Raw genomic sequence first — 19,626 nt, forward strand, 5'->3', positions numbered from 1 at the left:
AGTACAGTTGCATTTACTGAAACAAGTCACTAGATGACACTTTCAACGAAACACATTAAAATCACAACCCAGGTATAGTCCAATGCCTCCTTTAATATCCTACATTGAGCTGTCATTTTGTATTCTTTCTCTTGAAAGACTTTGTTGGAGTCCTGATTACTCTGACTTTCCTATTGTTCCTGAATATGTTAGAGATACTATGGAATTGCCTAAATGCACTCCACAGGTATTCTTGCTGTGATTGCACTGTCTTATTCTTCAATTCTTGCCTCATCTTAATGTTGTAATGGGCAATTGAGAGCTATGAAAGTTTTCTGGACTCTAGCAGGAATACCACTTGACTTACCCAAAGCTCAGTATGTATCAAAGTCCTGGGAGTTTCCAAAAATAATTGTTTGCCCATTAAAAGCTAATTGTATAAGGTAGGCTGGCTGTGTCTTTTTGCCTAGGCAACAATATTTTTAATAGCAAGGCCATAATGGCAAGCCATAAAGCCTCTTCACTATTTTGTGATATAGATTCCAGTGTTCTCAGTTCCAGCAGAAGTCAGTGACTCACATCCATGCTGGAGATGCTCTGCACTTGACAGGATCAGACTGATAATCCGCTGCCGTTCTTCAGTTATAACTAACACTCTTTGAACTTGAACAGTCCAGCCATTTCCTGCTGCTTATTTATTTTCCTCCATTTGTCACAAGCTTTTATTTATTTATTTATTTAGGCAAGTGAGTAGAGATATTGTGGGGACTTTAATTAGTCGGTTCTTTAGCACTGCATGCAGCTGTTCTAATTTTTATACTGCTCTTCAGTCATGAATCCTGTGGTGCCAAAAAACAAAACCTTGTTGCAGATCAGTAATTTTTCCATCTATTTACAAGACTCTGGCTATCACTTCATTGCTGGGGAATCCCACCAATGCCAGATTTGCTGGTAGAAGGCCAGTGTCAATCATGCTACTTTGAATCTGAGTAAATTGATCTGGGCATCCATTGCAAACGTAGCCCTCTTTTCCCGTTCACTGAATGGTTTTAAATCAGTTCTCATTTTGGTGACTAAATCATTTTTAAGTATTACTTTAATCATTTATATGAACCCACATTAGCTAGAGGTGGTTAAAATATTTTTGGTCGAGATATTTTTCTACCAAAAAAATGGGACTTCATCAGAAACAAAACTTTATGTGGGAAAATGTATAAATTATACATAATTATATATTATAAATTTTTGATTATTTTAAAGGAAATTTCAAAACATTTTAAATTTCATTTTGTTACGAATATGATTTTTAGTTCTGGTGTGTTTTCTGAAAACCAATTTTTTTATACATTCAAAATTTCAGATTTCTGTTGTTTTCCTCTCTTCCTCTTTCCATTGTTCCTTTTTGCTGCTGAATTCAACATAATGAAGGATATCTAGATTTTTTTGTTGTTTTTTTCTTATAACTTTTCATAGTTCTCAAAATTTGGAAAGGTTATGGAGTGACAAAAGGAAAAATGAAAATGAATTACAGACTTCCCAAGCTATCACAGGGAAATGAAAAAAAGAAAGGGCAAAGTTGGGGAAAATAGAATGGGGAATGTAAATGTTTTTTGTTCTGTTGCAAAAAAAAAGGAAGGGGAAAATAACAAAAAATTGAAGTTTTAAAAAATTATTTCATTTTCAAAACTGTAATGAAAAGTTGAATAGCAATGAAAAATTCTATTCAAATCAAATTGAGATTAAAATTTCCAATCTAGTTTCATTTCCAGAATTAAAAAAAAAATCAAACAAAATTTTCAGTTTTTTTTTTCCCAGAGAAAAAAATGGCTTGTCAGCCACCTGGGATATTAGCCTCCGGATTGTCTGTGAATTATACACTTAGACGCTTTACTAATTGCCACTTGTTTGTGGTGTTTGAATGGCCACCTAATTCACATGATATTATTTCTATCCTCTGGTCGAATGACTAAAAGTTTTTAAACAGAAGAATGACAAATAATAAATACAAGACAGCTCACATTGCACAATCCGTCTGAGTCTTCAGATGAGTGATTATTCACGCTACAATTAACGAAACATTTGGGATTCACATACATTTTCACAAATGCCCAATGGCCATTCAAATGCTTGTGAACAACAAATATTACCCCACAAATAACATCCACTTTCACCTGTGAAATTGTCAATTTCTCTGTTCTTATTGACACCCACTGGTGCTAAATCATAGTTGTAGTGCAGATGAAGAAATCTTTCTTTTGCTCTGTCGTAAAATCTATGAAAACTGGACCAGCAGAGCTGTTCTGAGCAGCCTGCTAAATACAAGCTGCTTCCATTCAATATCGCCAACAACAGGGGCAACACTCCTCAGAGTATTTCTCTTTATGCTGAACTTGTTCACTGGTAAGATTGATCAGATTTAGATCGGTTTGACAGAGAATGGTGTCAGAGACACTGAGGGCTGAGTTTTCTTCAGTCTCTTAGGGTATGCTGATACTGAAAGAAATATTCACAGCAAGGCATCTCAGAGTCTGGGTCAATTGTCTTGAGCTTGAGCTGTGGGGCTAAAAATAACAGCATAGATGTCCTGCTTGGGCTGGAGTCCAGAGTCCAAGACCCTCCCCCGTCACCAGGGTTCAGAGCTCAGGCTCCAGTCTAAGCCTGAACAGCTACACTGGTAATTTTTAGCCTCACAGCCCAAGCCCTGTGAGCCCAAGTCAGTTCACTAGGCTCTGAGACTTGGCACTGTGGGTTTTTCTGTGCAGTGTAGAAATGCCCTTAGCATCTGATTCAAATCCCACTGAAGTCAATTGCAGTCTTTCCACTGATTTCAATGGGCCTTGGATTTGGGATTACTGAGGTTCTGCAGATTTGCTGGGGCCCTGAGGCTAAATCTTTGCATTGGTGAGAGCTAGTAGGGAATCCTTGTACCAAATTTAGATGACAACTGTTGCTCTCTATGGCGGGACAAACAGTAGTTGGGCCTTTGTTGAAATAATAACTGCATCTCTCTTTTCTGAAGGCTCTACAATAGATTCTGGTGGGGTAAATGCAGGACAATATATAGGACTTTTTAGCTGCTATCAATCTGTTTCCAGATCTTGTTATAGTGCAGAAACCATACTGATATATCAACAAGGTCCAAACTATCTGCAAAACTTAGGAGTGAATGTTGAATTTGCATTAAATGAGTAATCAGCCATTTATATCATTGACCATGAGATGTTGAATTGCCTACAGAACCTGGCAGGAATAGGCAGCGCTAATCTTCATTGGCTTTCTTCTTTCCTTTTCTGAGAAATTAAAAACATAATGCTCTAAAGTCACATAATGAAGTTAGATGAATTGAAGAATTATGTTGTTTTAATGATTCACCAGATGAAAAGAAAAAAAATGTATAGGCTTTAAAATTAAAAACTGGTGTAAATGAGTGTCAGTGGATGATTACTGTAGATTACACCAGTTTTGATTTTTGTCTCATTAGCAATTTTTATAAGAACCTCAGGTTTCTTTTGTTCTCGGCCAATGGTTACTAAAGATATTTTGTAAAAAAGTTAGCATGTAACTTACAATTTAAATGTAATTAAGGATATAGTCCAAAGAGGGGAAAAAAAATCAAAGCATTTTATTTAGTTAGAAAGTTTAGTTACCTCAAGACTGATGTGGTTTATGGCGACTATTCTGTTAAGATAAGCTTTTACAAAAAAGTGATATATGGAATCATTTTATTTTAAATAGCATCACTAGAATATCTATTAGACCTAGCTGAGTCAGATTGCATAACTACTAAATGCAACATATCATGGGTGGACAGGCAGGAGATTTGTGAAGCATTCACAAACCAACTTCCTTAATAGTCAATCTATTATATGTTTGAAGATATTTGACTAGTATAGAATGCAAACAAATATAAGTCTATGTATCAATTGCAAAGTATCTGATGAGGGTGATCAATACTTGTGCTTACCTAACTTTCTTACCCTCCACCTATTGCTATGTGACAAAAACCCTAATATATCCGGGTTGGAGGGTGGAGCTTTGGCACTAGCAGCTCAGATATGTATATTCAGTGTTGAATATATATATTTTGTCACAAATATATGTAAGTGTTCAGTGTCACATATGTGAATCCAGACTGCTTCTGGAACTTTGTGAAAATCTAAATATTCTATTGGGCTCAAATATAGTTATATCTAGGTGAAGCCCTAGTATTAACGTATTCTCAATTTTTGCTCCCTGTGTTTGAATAGTGAAGGGATGAGTTCTTTAAATTATACATGCACAATTTAAATATACACACAACCATCTTTGAAGGAACAGTGTAGTTTCCAGGTAGAAAATTACTCCAATTTCCAAAAGCAGTTGTATTATGATTTATGATAAAGTTTCCACTGGGGTATACGGCACTCCTGAGCCTCCACTCTGGCAAGTCATGGCACATAGTAGGCTGTAGTGTGTGCCTATATTCCACAGAAAATTCTTGATGTTATTTGGCTAAGCTGATTTACTCCAATTTCTGTCCAGTAAATTCTTTGTCATAAGTAAAAGTGGGCACAAAGTATTCTCAACTTGTGTGACTTATATCACCACATGATTTTCTATGCTCAGGAGGTTTTCAGATTCATGATTGCACTGAAGTATCCCAGAGACCTGGGCCACTGGAGACATCCATGCTATTGGCAAAGAACCAAAATTCCTCCCTGCCTTTAGCCGGATTCACTCTGGTAATGCTTGAACTGAATATTACTCTGAGATGTTTATGAGCATCAGTGAATATGTGGGTGAGGCCTCACCCTAAACATGTTCTAGTTAATTGGCATTTTGTTGATGCAATATGCGTAAGCATATTGTCGTTCTGAGTATAAATACTACTGACAGGAGATGAGGTTTACAGTCACAGATGAACTCAACCAGATCTTGGGGTATAGCATCGAACTTGTTAAGGAGCAATTGTACTGGGTGCTACTCTGCTTAAGAAACTGGTCTGTGTGCAAGGAAAATGGAAGGTGAGTGCTTTGGAGCTTTGTCATCATGTGACTAATATCTGAAAGGAGAGGTGGCAGACAAGGCAAGCAGACTAAGGAAACTGCCAGAAACATGGACAAAATCTGTGCAAACTACTGCATAAATTCAAGACAAGAGATCATTTTTGTGGTTTAGATACTCTTTGTTGTGAATATTGTCATAAGAAGATAATATTTTCTGTGATAATTACTTTATATTTGAACTCAGTTTTTCCCCTTTAAAAACAATAACAAAAAACAGCCCACCCCCTACAGATATCAAAAGTGATTTTAAACCTTGAGAATTATGGGAAATACGAGTAGGAGATGGTGTAATGACCATTTCTGAGAGGAATGAAAAGGCAAATTATAAAAAACTACATGTAAAGCATAAAGTAAAAATAACTAATGTTCTGTGTTCCCAGTGATTTAGAGCTAAATTCCCATTGGCTGGAGAAAACCAATGGGAGGTATTAGAGCTGATTATAAGTGGCTCTCTTAGCTGATTGCAAGATACTAGCTAACTTTAAAGAAGCAATTGTTAAATCATTGCTCCAAAAATGTTATCTGGCTATACTGATTAACTCCAGCTATTGCCCTGTTTAGAATCTCCTACTTTTAGGGAGTTCACTGAGAAGGTTTTGGCAAGGCAGCTTAAATAGCATCTAGATTCCTCTGGTTTTCTGTGGGCTTACGCTTCAACGTGGTGTAGATGTGCTGGTTGTGTATGGGTTGTAAGTGTCCTCCAGGTGATAGATGATCTATTAGTTGACTTTGATACTGCTGGCCATGAGTTATAGATTCATCTACAACCCCTAGGAGGGGTTTGCTGGGCTCTAGTCTTTTCTTACTGAGAGATGCTTTTGATTAGCTGTAAAGCTTTCCACAGAGTTCAATTCTGTCATTTTCTTAGTTCAACATGTGGTGCAGAGCTGAGGTGGGCTCTGTGTATCCTGCAAAGCAGAGGTGAAAGTAACTTAAAGGACTTACCAGGACTCCACAGTCCTGCAGAGGGGGAGGGGCCTCAACCAGAAGAGGTATGGCCTCTATCAGAAGAGGTGGGGCCTTTAAATCCTGGGGCTTTTAAATCAGGATTTAAAGGGCTCGGGGATTTGGCTGAAGCTAGGAGCTGGGCCCTTTAAATCGCCCCCGGAGCTACCAGCTGCAGAGGCGGCTGGGAGCCCTGGGATGTGGCCAGGGGCAAAAGTAATTTACATTTCTTACCCATATGGTCCAGTTGCAAGCAACCCACCTCTCCTACGTACTTCACGGATCCCTCCCATTGCATGACATAGAGAAAATAAAGCTATTACTACTACCAGTACTGTCTGTAATAAAACTTTACTATTGGAATAAGCTTGAAAAAGTGAAAACTCACTTTCATATTTTTCTCTGTGTCTTCCCTCCTTCTTCAGCCAGGCTGCCGACACTAGGCTCTGTGCCGACACTGTGCTTTCTCCCTGCCTGGCGCTCAGCAGCTGCAGGGGCTTCCCTCTAGCTTGCAGCTTGCAGCAGGGAGCAGGGAGACTGGCTGAGGAAGGGAGAAGTCTGCCTCCTGCATAAGAACAGTTTAAACTCAGCTGTTCCCTGCTCAGTTCAGTAACATTTCAAAGAGGATCTGCAAGCAGTTTGCACATCACAAATGATCCTCTGCTGGGAGGGAATGGGATAGATTTAAACTTGGAAATGGTTCCTGATTTTGATTGTGTTTTTTGTATATAGGAGATCCCCTCATCCCGGGGACAGAAAAGAACTGCCCCTGCCCTGGTCACCCACACCCTCCCCCCCCCAAACAACAACTGGGAATGAAATTAACAAGGATGCCAGAAACGGGGTCCTAATGCTGGGGGTTGAACTGCGCAGGGAACAGCTGAGTTTAAATTGTTCTTATGCAGGCAGCAGCACCAGGCATCTCAGCCAGTCTCCCTACTGCAAGCTAGAACCTAGAGGAGAACCTCTGCTGAGGAGGGGGTGGGGATGGTGAGGAATGCAGAGCCGTGTCTGCAGCCTGGCTGGAGGAGGGGGAAGGAGGAGATGAGAAACCAATGGGACAGTGAGTTTTCCCCTTCCACCTGCTTTTATTAGCTCTGGATTTAAGCTGTGCAGCCAAATGCTTGTATTTGTTGTGTATATTAGTATTGGAGAGATCCCCTCATCCCTGGAGCAGAAAAGGACTGCCGCTGACATGGTCAAACACACCCTCCCCCCTGCTATTGTGAGTGAAATTAAGAAGGATGCCAGAAACCGCTCCTAACCCTGGGAGGCTGAACCGCTCAGGGAACAGCTGAGTTTAAACTATTTTTATGCAGGGGGCAGGCTTCTCCCTCCCTCAGGCAGTCTCCTTTTCTTACCAGTCCTCCGTACCGGCCCATACTGGCTTACTTTCACCTCTGCTGCAAAGGAAACTAACTTCATATGGGCATATGCCCTATTTGCTTCTACTGACCAGTTCCTCAACCCTTTTGAAGATTTGAAATATTTCTTGTTCTTTAACTAGTTCTTCAGAATGAAAATATATTGCTTTGATTAATTGCTATGCTCTATGTTTGTCTGTCATCTTTTCCCCCTCCCGCAGGAAGCCTTGGCAACAGCTGTTAAATAATGAGTCCTCAATGATATATTTTGTTCTCATTGGGATTATTCCTCTCTTTTCCTGCAGCTATTGCAACAGGAGATGTAGACCTGAATTGTCCTCACAACTGCAACAACCATAACACTCATTTCTTTGGCACTGACAAACAGATAGTGAGGAGAGGTCAGGCCTTCAACTTTTATGTGAACTTCCAAAACCGGGAATGGGATGACTCCAGGGACACCATCTCCTTCACTGTGGAGACAGGTAATCACTTCCAAACTGCATGAAGATGTGTGGTCTTCCCTCAGTCCTCTGCTAATAAATAATCTTTCCTCATTCACCACCTATGCCGATAGATACCTTCTCCAAGCCCCCTTGCATTTCATGTAAAGTTTTAATTTCTCCCCAACCGTGCTATGCATTATTCACATAAATAAGAGACCTTATATCTTAGAAGCTTTACATTGCAAATGTAATTTTGACAAAGTATGTGTCTGTGGAGTATGATTTGTCCATTTTTATTCAGACTTGTATTTTTCCTTTTCTGAAAAGGCCTCAGACCCTGTGAGTCAAATGGGACGAAGTGCAACTTCTCTCTAGGCAAATGGATAGATCACAGCTGCTGGAGTGCTTGCTACAAACCACATCAAAAAAAGTGCATGAACATCACCCTGTTTCCACCGACCAATGCCTGTATTGGCCGCCACATTCTCAACATGCACGTCACATCTTGTAATCGCACATATGACCGCTGCCTAGGAGACTTTTACATCCTCTTTAATCCTTGGTGTGCTGGTAAGAAGCCCATAGGAAATCTGTGGTTAGAGAAATGCTGGGGATATTTATTATTTTGCTTATAGAAGGAGTATGAAATTAACAAAACTATAAGGAACAGTTGCCTCAAGGGGAGAGGATGTTTGGGATAGTTAAAAATATTCTCAGACGAGATGGACTTGAGATGTGCAATTCAGGTTCAAATTGTGCATGTTCTTTTTCTCTCCTGCAAGTGCTGGGATCTCCCAATCTAGATTTTGAGGACTCCAAAATCCAGAGACATTAGGAGCTCATTTTTTTCATTTGATCACTTAATGCCATTAGTTTTAAAGTATAATGTTTCCCCCACCACTTCTACGGCACTTTCCATCAGAATATTAAAGCGCTTCATGATACCGCTCTGAAGTTTGAGCTGGGAGGCCGCTATCCTGTGGATAGAGCACAGGGCAGGAGTCAGTAGGTTTGGGTAATGTTCCTGGCTGTTACTACTGACTCTGTGGGTACACCTACACAACAATTAAACATCTATGGCTAGCCCATGTCAATTGGCTCGGGCTCATGGAGCTTGGCCTTGCAGGGCTGTAAAATTGCTGTATAGACTTTCAGGTTCTGACTGGATCCCAAGCCCTGGGACCCCATGATGGGGGGCGGGAGGGTCCTAGCTCCTGGGGTCCAACTGAGCCCAAAATGTCAACACAGCAATTTTTTACCCCACAGCCTGAAACCCATGAGCCTGAGTCAGCTGACACAGACCTGTCACAGCCAGGCTGTGTAGACCTACCCTGTATGACCTTAAGTGAGTCAGTAATTGCCAAATATTCAAAAACAGTCTGTAATTTTGCATGCCTTGTTTTTTAAGTGCCAAATTTAAACACACACTGTTTGAATTTCAGATGTGCTTAGTAACTGCAATATCAATGGAAATTGGAGATTCTCAGGATCTCTGAAATTCAGGCTGTACGTATTTAAAGTTGGGTGAGACCAGTTAAAGGAAAAATGATTTGACAAAAATCAAGCTTCTACATATACAGTGAGTTATTAAACAATTTATCCAAAACTCTAACAACATTTCCAAGGAGATGACACACTTTAATATGTTGCTCAGCTTCAAGTTTAAAAAGACAGGAAAAGCAGCAGATTTGTAAAGAGAGAAGGGAAAGAGAAAGTGAGTGGTACAGAAATTAGAGTGATAGTTCTGTCTCTGCTTCTTTTCCAGATGACCCAGTGTATATGTACAATGAAGCCCACAGAAAAGAATATGTCCTGAATGAACAAGGAATGCTGTACCAGGGAGTTCACAAGTACATTACTTCTAGACCATGGCACTTTGGACAGGTAAATGTCACACTGTGAGACTTGTTCAGAACTTGTGGAACCCAACAATAATTCAAAAGATGATATTGACAGAGCCTAGCCAGACTGATCTTGCTTTCTGTTGCACTGGTGCAATCCAAGATTTACATAAATATCTGGTATTTTACAGAATTTCATGAGTTTTTCTTGTGCCATTCCAGACCATGCTCCAATCTCAATACTTTAACATACGGTAAAAAAAAATCCACCTTGCAACCACTAGAGCAGAGAGACCTGATAGCCCAGTGGTGAGGGGCCAGGCGTTCCACTGATCCAGACTTTGCCTGATTCAGAACCTGTCTCCCTCCCAGCACAGGAAGTGCCCTAACCGCTGGACTATACAGTCAATCAGTCAATCTCTCCTACTGGACTTGTTCCACTTTATATCAATATTCATTGGGTCAGGGAGAGAAAATGATTCTAAGGCCTGAAGGTTAGCACACTTACCTAGTATGTGGGAGATCCAAGTTAAAGTCACTGCTTTGCATCATCAGATCAAGAATTTGAACCTTTCACATCCCAGGTGTGAGCCCTAACCATCTGGCTACTCTGGGTGGGTGTCTCTTTCTCTGATTTTCACAAAACAAATTCAAAAGAAAACAGCTACAGAACAAGAAACATTTTGAAAACTCAAAAGTTTTCACAGGATGGGAAAACCACTTCCCACCCAGCCCTAGTGAGGACTACAGGATAGACACTCAACCCTGGGGAATGGTGAATTAACTTCACTTTGGCCCTACGGGGGTTGAGAAGGCTGTAGAGACTTCCCTGGAAGAAGTGGGGGGCATACTTCATATTAGGCCTCTGAATGAAAGATGGAATTGATTCCATTGGCCAAGCAAGGAGTATCCCTGACATGTTCTAACAGGAATCATTTCCTTTCTGCCAGTAGATATGAGATACAATGCAAAGCCCTCAGTGCAGGCCTTAAAAAAAAGGGCTCTGCTCACATCATGAAGAGATCACAGCAATAAAAGGAGAACAAAAGGAAACTTATCAAAACCAGCATTCCATAGTGTCTGTAACAGCCTTCTTTCCTTGTGCACATAGTTTGAAGATGGCATTCTGGATATCTGCCTGAAACTCCTGGATATGGGTGCAAATTACCATCATGACTCTAACCGAGAAAGTAGTTGGCGCAATGATCCTGTGCATGTCAGCATGGTGGTAAACCACATGGTAAGTGAATGGGTAATCACATATGACCTCTGAATGCATCATCAGCAGTGAGCTATGTTGTAGGAGAAGAGTGAAAGACACAGGAACCACACACACACATATACCACATATGGAGCTAAACAGGGAGGAATTTGACTAACCATGCAAATCAGAATTTCCACAGTTTTAATAGCTCAGTGCAGAATTTGTATCTTGGAAAAGTCTTAGGATGTAGAGAAGTGATCAGGTATTTAGATTTGTTCTTGTCTGTTTTCCAGATCTGTGGCCATAGCAGCAACAGCATCATGAAGCTCCCACAGAACAATGATTACTTGCAGGGGGCTAAACCACTGTCATGGAATGGAAGTGTTCCCATCCTTCAGCAATGGTATAAAGGCAGATGCAGACCAGTCAGATATGGAGACTCTGCATCTCTTGCGTCAGTAATGTGCACAGGTAAGCTAGCCTTCCTGTCCCCCACCCCACAAGTTGGTGGGGAATGATATATCAAGGAAAATAACCCTCCCCCAAAAGCCTATAGCAAGCAGCTCACCTGATCTGCATATCACTAGAAAAAAAAGTGGATCTATTTTTTACCACCAAAATAAATTCACTATAAAATTGCTGACTAGAGTGAGATCCAGCTTTGTCTCAGCATTGGTCACAGCAGGAAGAAAAGCAGTACTCATCCTTCTGGCCCTGACTCCAGTCATTACTATATGCTCCAGCACTTGCTGAGCATTTCCTCCAGTGATAAAAGGCAGAATAAGAACAGTGTACTGTATGTGGTAGTATATTCTTCTAGCACAAGCTTGGATGATGAATCAGAAGATGAAGCAGTGACAATTGCAATAAAATGCTTGTCTGTATCTCTTCCTAAAATCTGGGAGCCAAAGCAATGAGCTGCAAACTACTATCCTTTCCTATGAAAAGAGAGGATATTTTAGTGAGCTAGACAACACAGAAATTCCATTGGCAGGGTTATAAGTGATTGATTACTGAGGTAAATCAGTTTCCAAGTTGGTTGATGGGGATGTTTTATAACATAGTGATATTGAATCTGTGCTTTGTTTGCAATTAACATTATAGAGGACTCTTGATGTTTTGTTAGTCAGACACTTATTACTGAGCCTACTAAAGGACCGAGGAAGAAAGCCTAACATCCTATTTCCTACTACTGTGTCCCCCTTTGCTACTTTTCCAGCACCAAAATGAAGTCCCCTACTGAAGCTGACTTTGCACCATTAGTGTTATGTGCATTTAGTGTTTTTTGTTGGAGATTTTAGCTCAAACTATTTACTTGTTATGTGTCAATTATAGGAGAAATTTCTTGAAAAATAAGAAGGAAAGGAATGGGTTAACTTATTCCAGGAAAGCATTCTTTATAGGGACTTTTGAGTAAGTTTTCTGGACTCTGGAGCACTTTTTCCCTTACAGTGATGAGATGTTTGGGAATCCCAAGCCGTGTTGTCACAAACTTCTATTCTCCTCAACGTGCTGAGAACGCCCTTGTTGTCAATGAACTTTTTGATTGTACTGGCAAAACACTGCGTGGCAAAGACAGTCTTTGGTAAGTGTGAAATCAACAATGAGTGAATGCTATTACTGATGTACAAGAACTCACATAAGCCTGACCGTGGACCATTTCTTTAGTGTTGCAAGACTGTTGCAATAATTCTATTTCATAATGACACATTGCAAGACGATATAATTATGCACTAGTGGTACTAGCTTGATTGCTGAATCTACACGAGAATCAGATGCTCATAAAACTTTCACCAAATTCATAAGTACTTAATACTACCTGCAAATGAGGCCATCTATCTTGGAGTGGCTCCAAAAATACTGACTGGATCATGAGAAACAAATCCTTCAGGGATCAGGGCCATCATCTTCCATCATGATCACCTAGTTGATAATCAGCTCTTTGATAGCTGACTTCTTGAGGCTTCTTATCATTCGTGTAGAGCTCTGTGACTGTAGTATCTGCTCCCAATACAGCATTCACCCAGCTAGATCAATTTCACACATCAATGGTAGCTTTCATATTCCCACCCTACCCCTGTTCTAGTCTGATTGATCCAGAATTTTGACTTGTACCAAAGACTGGCCCCAGAGAATTCTTTACAAAGTCTCTGAACTTTTACATGCTACAGGAGCTACCACTGCTGGAATGAATCTTGGATGGCCCGCAGAGATCTAAATCAATGTTGTGGTGATTGGCAGTGTCTGGATCCAACACCCCTGGAGACTGGTAGAGGTAAATGAACCCTATGTTTCTGTAAATGTCATTACTGTCCTATTCTTCAGGTTGTATAGTAGGCATCCTATGTTACATAATGTAGTAATATGGTTGACTTGATCTGTGTTAGGTTCAATATGCTGTGGTCCTACTTGGGTCAGAAGCATCAAAGATGGAGATCTGGACTTGGACTATGACGGCCATCATATGTTCTCTCGGCTGAATGCAAGCTGTGTTGGCTGGCTTTCCCAAGGCTCTGTCTCAAAGACAAAACTACACTATGACACATGGCCTTGTGGGCAATACATCAGCACCAAGTGCATTGGTAGTGACCTACGGGAGGATATCACCAGAGCTTACAAGTATGAATTAGGTATGGACCAAAGACTTTACCTTGATTCACAGGAATTTGAAATGCTGATCATAAGAAATATAAACAAACACATTCTGTTCATTGTGAAAGTTCCCAGTTTTAAGTAAAACTTCTCCAGACTGACCTAGTTGTTGGAAAGTAAGCTTATTCCAAAGGCTTCTAAATATAATTAATTTTTTTAAAAGATTGTGCTTAAAGTCATTCACTCCCACTATTTTCATATGTATTCTGGCCCTGCCTGTTCCTTAGCTGGGTAATAGAGACCAGGATTGGGTTTTTTAGGACCTCTGAAAGGCCCTAAATCATTCTTTAAGCAAGAGTTAACCTCTTCATTCTCACCTAGTGTACAGCAATGTCAACACACATGCTCATCAGTTAGCCACCTGACATATCCAATATACCCTCATATTCATTTTTTTTTGTCAGTTGTTACTGGGATACATTCACCATTCAACAGTAGTTAAAGGATTATACAGCACAACACTTACAGGAATGGGTTGGAGCTAATTGGAAAAATGAAACCCCTGGCTGACTATGTCTGAGGGACAACAGGAGCAAAGTTAAGAAGCTGGACATTTGCGAGAGTGTCTTCATATGGATGTCTCTAGTGTTTAGACAGATATATGTAATGTGGTCTATTGTATACATTCTGGTCCTTGTAATGCTGTTCTGAGACTTATGTTGAATGCCTGTTTTTTTATTTATTTACTCTACATGTATAAAAAGGTAACAAACTGCAACTAAGCATGTTTTCCAAGTGATTTTCTTTCAGCATTCCTGTCTCCTTGAACTGCCATGTATTGGAGAGGAGGTGCATTTTCTTTATGTTCGGCACTTAACTGTACCAGATTAAGCTCTAAGGAGAGGAGAAAAGAAGAAGGAATTTAATCATTTTTGGGACTGAGGGAGTTGTTATGCTCTCTTGCATCTCCAACAGGTTAAATGTCCCATATCTTCTTCAACAGGTTCTATGAAAGACAAAGAAGCATTTTACAGAGCTTATAGAAAAATTCATTCTGGATACTGTAATGCTCCCAATTCAGATATAGACAGAGAGTTAGCATCTCTCCGAAGCCCATTCCTGAGTGATGCTGGTATTGCTATGAGGCTTAAGATGGCTAATTGCCCTGTATATGGCCAAGATGTCTGTCTGCAATGGGTGCTTGAAAACTTACGAAAGGAGCCCAAGAACCTGAATTTCAACTTGTGTGCTCAAGTGATGACATGCAATGGATGTCCATTGGATCAGTTCTGGAAGGACAATATGAATGTCATTCTGGGTCCAAGAGAAGGTAAGAAACATTGGAGCTATCTAATTCACTCCTATTGATCCAAAGTCAACACTATCCTCAGCAGATAGGTCAATACTTGTGATTAGGATTAGTCAGAGGCCTTTTAACAGCCCCAGAAGATTAAAATACTGGGGATCTCTATCCTTTAATATTGACAGTTGGATTGCTTTTGTTCTGATCCTCCAAAGATCAGCAAATTCACTGCTTGTATGCCTCTGGGTGGCTCGTAGGCCCTGCTGGATTAATTTCTACCAGAGCTAAATTCCAAAGGTTAGGGATATTGGTGAGCATTCAGAAGTTCATTACCGTTAAATCTTCTGGTCTGGTTTTTAACTAAGGAACAGTTTTATGTTAAGTACACTGAATTATCTTAGCTACAGTTCTCTAAAAGCTGTGATATCAGCCAAAGGTTTGAGGATATTTATGTATATCTTTGACTAGAGGAGATTATAATATCTCTCAAGGGAAATGGGATCCCAGGCCTTGAACATTCCAAGCACTACTAGTTAAGCCATGGAATAAAGAAGACAGGAGAGCTGTCATATCACAAACACTTAGCTTGTGATTAATATAATTTTACTTTCTAGAGGCGACAAGCTCTTTCCATATACGATATGAATATCAAGCCATCGCCTCCTTAGTGTTTGGATTCATTTTTACTAAATTTAAATTCTTGAGATTGGGATATCACTGAGGATTAGGAAACACAGCACAATAAAATCTTCTGCTTTGAAATTTTAATTAAGGAGGAACTTCCTGGTGAATGCAATGATATACTTAAAGATCCTTGAAACTGGCCACTGTGCTGAGGATAGTAGTGCATCTTCTTTAACCAGCAGATGTCATGTCTGCACTCAAAGACAAAGGGATGCCATGACATTCAACAAGCTACTGTATAACGCATACTGTTTAATGCCAGTCAAATTACAGGGTGGAAATGCCAGGAAATATCAGATGAGAGAAACAGATTAGTGATTAAAATAATTTTTCTTTGCAGTGAAAACAATTCCACTACACATACCATTTGACCAGTATGGGTCTCATCTCTCTGACTACAACATTATGAGAGTGGTAGCTGTCTCAGAGCCAGAATGTGGTGGTGAAGTCCTGATGGTGAACAGAGATATTGTGATTAACAAACCTCCTGTTGATATTAAGGTAAAGCACATTCCTTAGTTGCACCACATACACATGGGACACTCATTGGTCTAAGAAACTCTTTCTCACACTCACACACACAGATCTATCCCTAGATCACTGTGCCTGGTTGCAGTGCTGAAAAATTCGGAAGCAACAGAACTTTCTTTATTTTTCATTTTACCAATAGAGAATTTGATTTTGAATCTAATAACAATTGACCCCATCTCATAGGAGAGATGTCTGCCAACTTTAAATCAGGAAGGGATTTTTAGGCGAATAACTCTCCCTTTTTAAATCTCCATTTATTTCCTTATTTATATTTCAGCTTTATTAAAATCCTAATCTAGTCTAAATGCTATCTTTTTTAGGGATGCAAGAATGTAAGAACAGCCATTCTGGATCAGACCAATGATCCATCTATCCCAGTATCCTGTCTCTGACAATGGCCAGTACCAGAGGATACATTACAGGGCAATTCTGGAGAGAACCACTCTTGTTTCCCCCTTCCAGCTTCTGGTAGTCAGAGGTTTAGGGTTGCCCCAAGCATGAGGTTGCATCCATGACCATATTGGTTAATAGCCATTAATGGTCCTATAGTCCATGAACTGATCTAGGTTGTTTTTTTTTAACCCAGTTATACTTTTGGACCTCACAACATCTTATGGCAATGAGTTCCACAGGATAATTGTATGTTGTGTGAAAAAGTACTTCTTATTTCTCTTAATCCTGCTGCCTGTTAATTTCATTGGGTGACCTCTGGTTTTTGTGTTATCAGAGTAAATTACACTTCTCTATTCACATTTTCCACACCATTCATGATTTTATAATCCTCTATCACAAACCCCCAACTTGTCCCTTTTCTAAGCTGAGCAGCCCTAATCTTTCTAGCTCTCCTCGTATGGGACCTGATTCATAAGAGAGTTCCTGCGTCTTTCATCAGCTCCTAGGTAAACCGACGGTGCATGCTACGTGCACTGCAGAGATCTCCTTCAGCAATCCCCTCCAGGAGAACCTGAGGAACTGTGTACTGAACCTGGAAGGTTGTGGACTGTTCAAAGAGCCAACGACTATTGAGTAAGTTCAACAAATATTTAAACAGATTTCATGGGTTGAATATGATATTGGAAGATTTCAGTTGTTCAACTGTTGAATAGGACTTCATCTCTTCACCTGTCCATGCATTTGCTGTGAGACTGCATTGAGAGTCTAGTTTCTCTTGCAAATGATAGAGCATTTAGTGCTAGGAGAAAGTGCATATTCTTTCATTTTTTAAAGTAATAATTGAAAAATAATTAAGAGCTACTGTCCATTGGAGGAAACACATTTTTTCCTTTGAGACAAATGCTAATTAGGTACCCATATGTTAGGCAGAGCCTCTATTAGTGGGGAGAGTACAAGAATCCCTTTGAATCCGTGAAGAGGCTCTCCCTAAATATACATTGCTAAACAGTCACTATGACCAATGTTCTTTTCTTTAACCTACAATTCATTCAAAATTGGAAAAAGGCAGTGTCAGTCACCAGGGCACCTTATAAGCCCATAGATTCTCCCCTGGGGAAGGGTGGCACCTAGTACCTGCTGTATTTGCCATCCTACCCCAAAAGGAGTTTAGCAACTGGTTAGTATCTGTTGGTATTTCTGGTTGTGAGGAAAAATTGACAAAGTTTGGGACTATTTAGTCTTGAAAGAAAACGACTGAGGTGCATTTTCATTTAAGTATGTACAACTCATCTAATAAAGCTCAATGAACTTGAAGTAGTCAGACAGACCACATATATAAGACCTAAAGTGAAGTTAGGATGGAATATGCTATCTTTGCTACCAGTGTCTACTGCTGCATAAGTATAAGTTATGTATGTGACAAAGAACACTTTCCTTTCTATCTATTCATTCAGTTTGGGAACACTGGCTGCTAATCACCTGGCACGAACCATAGTGGAGTTTACACCTTACAGGGAAGGTTGTCACCGGCTCCTGGCCAACTTCAGATGCCACAAGTTTGGCTACTGCAAAGGATATGCCAATGCTGTTGTGGAAAGCTCTGCCCCCCAAGCCGTGTGCGGCTCCTCCCCACAGGTTGTGTGCGGCTCCTCCCCACAGGTTGTGTGCGGCTCCTCCCCCCAAGCCGTGTGTGGCTCCTCCCCCCAAGCCGTGTGTGGCTCCTCCCCACAGGTCGTGTGTGGCTCCTCCCCACAGGTCGTGTGCAACTCCGACCCCCAGTCTGCGTGTGACTATGTGTGCATCCCTGTGTGCAACTCTGCGAGTAACTCTGGTGGCCCCCTCGTATATGATTATGTGTGCCTCCCTGTCGGCCACCCAATGTGTGAGTCTGTGTACCGTGCTGCAGCTGCCAGTGCCCCCTACTCCATGAGTGACAGTGTGTCCCGCTCTGTGTGTGACAATGTGTCCCGCCTCTTGGGAGTCCCAGTCTCTTTCTCTATGAGTGATCCCAAGTCCGCTCCAGCATCCCACCTCATGTCTGCCCCAGTGGTTCAAGGCATGTGTGGCTCTATGCCCACTCAAGCATCCTACCCCATGTGTGCCCCAGTGGTTCAAGGCATGTGTGGCTCTATGCCCACTCAAGCATCCTACCCTGTGTGTGCCCCTGTGGTTCAAGGCATGTGTGGCTCTATGCCCACTCCCCCATCCTACGCTGTGAGTCTCCAGATGCCTCCAGCTATGGGTGGCTCTCTGCCTGCTCCACCATCTTACGCCATGAGTCTCCAATTACCTTCAGCTGGGTGTAGCTCTGGGCCCACTCCATCGTCCTACTCCACGAGTGTCCCAATGACCGAAGCTGCGTGTGGCTCTATGCCCGCTCCAGTGTCCCACCTCACGTGTGGCCCAGTGTCTCAATCTGTGTCTGGCTCTGTGTGTGCCCCAGTGTCTCGCTTTGCATCCCAATCTGTGAGTCCGCCAGTGGCCCACTCTGCGTGTGCACCAGTGTCTCGCTTTGCGGCCCGCTCGATGTGTGCCCCAGTGTCACGCCCCGCGGCCCGCTCTGTGAGTGTCCCAACGGCCCGCTCTGTGTGTGGCTCCAAGTGGGGCCCTTCATGCAACACGGTGCCCCGCTTGGCAAGGGGCTTGGCCTCCCATTCTGTGTGGAATTCCACATGGGTCCCTGCATCCTACTCGGCACGGAGCTCCACATTGCGCTCTGCATATGGTACTCTGCCTCATACTGAACCTCAGTCTGCATATGGCACTCTGTCCCGCTCTGGTCCCCTCTCTGCCTATGGCTCTCTGGGCCGCTCTGATGCTTACTCTACATATGGCCCCCTCTCCCACCCTGCCACTACATCTACCTATGGCACACTCTCTCGCCCTGCCCCCCACCCTACATATGACACTCTGTCCCACTCAGCACCCCGCTCTAAATATAACACTCTGCCCCGTTCTGCCTGGGCTCTGACAAGGGAGCGCTAAGCTGTTCTGAATGCAAATACATATCATCAAAAATAGACAAGTAAAGATTGAAGCAACTAAATGAAGTTATGCAGGAAGATATTTTGAAGTGGTAATTGTACTCTTAGAGTGAGAGGAATAGACAAGATAATAAAGAACAGGATTTGTGGTTCTGGCCATTGATACACACTTCTGAGGAGTGCCAGGACGCAGCGTTCACCCAGCAACAGAGAAGCGCATTTGATACTGTGTTTGAACCACCTGGAACATGGTACTTTCTTTATGACAAATGAGTATGCTCCCAGTCAGGACTGCTGGATCTCAAAATCACACAG

At 41.5% G+C, this 19,626-nt stretch overlaps 1 protein-coding gene across 1 annotated transcript; it reads left to right on the forward strand.

Annotated features, from left to right (window-relative positions):
• The first annotated feature begins 8,255 nt into the window (after positions 1–8,255).
• On the forward strand, positions 8,256–15,440 carry LOC127044702 (protein-glutamine gamma-glutamyltransferase 5-like). The gene is made up of 9 exons (XM_050939773.1): positions 8,256–8,349; positions 9,545–9,663; positions 10,732–10,860; positions 11,118–11,295; positions 12,277–12,409; positions 12,996–13,099; positions 13,212–13,454; positions 14,420–14,746; positions 15,334–15,440. Exons 1-9 carry the CDS (start codon positions 8,271–8,273, stop codon positions 15,438–15,440), a joined length of 1,419 nt encoding a protein of 472 aa, XP_050795730.1. The 5' UTR covers positions 8,256–8,270.
• The last annotated feature ends 4,186 nt before the right edge of the window (positions 15,441–19,626 follow it).

This window comes from Gopherus flavomarginatus, chromosome 2 (assembly GCF_025201925.1).
Source record: "Gopherus flavomarginatus isolate rGopFla2 chromosome 2, rGopFla2.mat.asm, whole genome shotgun sequence".
Taxonomy (NCBI): Eukaryota; Metazoa; Chordata; order Testudines; family Testudinidae; genus Gopherus; species Gopherus flavomarginatus.

Excerpts from the sequence above, each read along its gene's own strand:
- LOC127044702 (XM_050939773.1), top strand. The coding sequence starts at position 8,271 with ATGCACGTCACATCTTGTAATCGCACATATGACCGCTGCCTAGGAGAC. Across the intron at positions 11,296-12,276 it reads TGCGTCAGTAATGTGCACAG|TGATGAGATGTTTGGGAATC; the intron begins GTAAGCTAGCCT and ends TTTCCCTTACAG. Across the intron at positions 13,100-13,211 it reads ACCCCTGGAGACTGGTAGAG|GTTCAATATGCTGTGGTCCT; the intron begins GTAAATGAACCC and ends GATCTGTGTTAG.